This window comes from Chiloscyllium plagiosum, chromosome 22 (genome assembly GCF_004010195.1).
Source record: "Chiloscyllium plagiosum isolate BGI_BamShark_2017 chromosome 22, ASM401019v2, whole genome shotgun sequence".
Lineage (NCBI taxonomy): Eukaryota > Metazoa > Chordata > Chondrichthyes > Orectolobiformes > Hemiscylliidae > Chiloscyllium > Chiloscyllium plagiosum.
In genome coordinates, this window is record NC_057731.1 from 30,861,925 (window position 1) to 30,864,104 (window position 2,180).

The 2,180-nt window shown below is 47.8% G+C and overlaps 1 protein-coding gene across 1 annotated transcript in view; it reads left to right on the forward strand.

Annotated features, from left to right (window-relative positions):
• The first annotated feature begins 1,808 nt into the window (after positions 1-1,808).
• Positions 1,809-2,180, forward strand: part of c22h10orf88 (chromosome 22 C10orf88 homolog) — a 12,630-nt gene continuing 12,258 nt past the window's right edge. The window contains exon 1 of the mRNA XM_043712672.1: positions 1,809-2,064. Coding sequence (XP_043568607.1) covers positions 1,964-2,064 — 101 coding nt within the window. The 5' untranslated portion in view covers positions 1,809-1,963. The remainder of the gene's footprint in view (positions 2,065-2,180) is intronic.

Here is a 2,180-nt window from a genome sequence, read left to right on the forward strand (position 1 = left end):
CCAGGTAATGCTGCTCATTGAGCTGTGTTGGTGCTGGTACTATCAGAAGATCTCTGACCAGAAGCTGCACAGTAGGCTGCTAAATAAAATAGGTGTTAGGGACAACGTACTGGCATAGATAGAGTATTGATTGACTGGCAGTAAGCAGAGGGTGGGATAAAGGGGTATTCTTCAGGATGGCAACCAGTGACTAGTGGAATTCCACAAATGTCAGTGTTGGAACCACTCCAACAATCTGGTGGAAGGAACTCAGGGATTTGGTGCTAAGCTTGCAGATAACACAAAGATGGGTGAAGGGACAGGTGGTGTTGAGGAGGTGGGAAAGCTGCAGAATGATTTGGACATGCTAGGCCAGTGGACAAAGACGTGGCAGATGGAAAACAATATGGCAAAGTATGAGGTTACATAGAGTCACTGTGATGTACAACACGGAAACAGGACCTTCGGTCCAACTTGTCCATGCAGACTAGAGATCCGAACATAATCTAGTCCCATTTGCCAGCACTTAGCCCATATCCCTCTAAATCCTTCCTATTCATCTACCTATCCAGATGCCTTTTGAATGTTGTAATTGTACCAGCCTCCACCACTTCCTCTGGTAGCTCATTCCATGCACACACCATCCTCTGCATGAAAAAGTTGACCCTCAGGTCCCTTTTAAATTTTTTCCCTCTCACCCTAAACTTATGCCTTCTTGTTCTGGCTCCCCACCTCAGGGAAAAGACTTTGTCTACCCTATCCATGTACCTATATTTTGGTAGGAAGAATAGAGCCATACACTATTTTCTATATGGGAAAAGGTTTTGGAATTCTGAAGTAAGGGGAGTCCTAATTATAGTTCAAGATTCTCTTAAGGTTAACATGCAGGTTCAGCTGGATTAGGACAGCAAATGCAAATTTGGCATTGATTTCAAAAGTACTAGAATACAAGAGTAGAGATGTCCTGCTGATGTTGGTTAAGGATGTGGTCAGACTGCATTTGGAATATTGTGAGTAGTGTTTAGGCCCTATATCTAAGGAAGGATGTGCTAGTGTTGGAGGAGGTCCAAAGGAGATTAACAAGAATGATTCTGAGGATGAAGAGCTTGTTATATGAGGAGTGGTTGAGGACTCTGGGTCTGTAATCGATAGAACTTAATAGGCTAAAGGGGAAATCTGATTTAAACTAACAGGATACTGAGAGATTTGGATAGAGTGAAAGCAGAAAAGATATTTTCATTGGTAGAACAGATTAGGACCCAAGGGTACAGCCTCAGAGTGAAGGGACAATCTTTTAAGACTAAGCCGCAGAGGGCTGAGGAAACCAAGTCATTGAATTTATTTAAGTCAGAAATTTATATGCTCTTGATTAGTAAGGGGATTGAGGGTTATGTGGAGAAGGTAGGAGAATGGGATTGAGAACCATATCAACTATAATCAAATAATGGAGCAGAATTGATGGGCTGAAAGTCAAAATCTTATGGCCTTTATTACACCAGATAATGCTGCTGAGCCTTGTACTGATATTAAACCAGGTAATGTTAGTTAACGCTGCTCCTTGAGCTGTGTTGGTGCTGGTAATACACCAGATAATCGTGGTAAATGCTACTCACTGAGCTGTGTTGGTGCTGGTTAACCCTAGTTAACGCTGCTTCCTGAGGTGTGTTGGTGCTGGTTAACCCTAGTTAATGCTGCTCCCTGAGCTGTGTCGGTGCTGGTTAACCCTAGTTAACACTGCTCCCTGAGGTGTGTTGGTGCTAGTTAACGCTGCTCCCTGAGCTGTGTCGGTGCTGGTTAACGCTAGTTAACGCTGCTCCCTGAGCTGTGTCGGTGCTGGTTAACGCTGCTCCCTGAGCTGTGTCGGTGCTGGTTAACCCTAGTTAACGCTGCTCCGTGTATTCCATGCTGTCAGCCCGGGGGTAGGGACCTTGTTCCCCGGGAGTGCGGCTGCGCGCTCTCAGTTTCCGGCCGTGGGGGGAGGGGGATGGAGCGGCTCTGGGTCCGAGCCGCTTGGCTGTGCGGCCTGGGCCGGCTGCGGGCCTGGGTCACTGACTGTGACTCGGACAGCGGAGAGGCCGGTGACTGGTAAGGGCTAGCTCCGGGGTCGGTTCCTGGTCTCTGCCGGCTCAGGCCCCAGGCTCTGCTCCCCGCTCGTTAGGGAGGCTCCGCCGCTGTTGGGGCCAACCCGGGGGTGGAGAGCA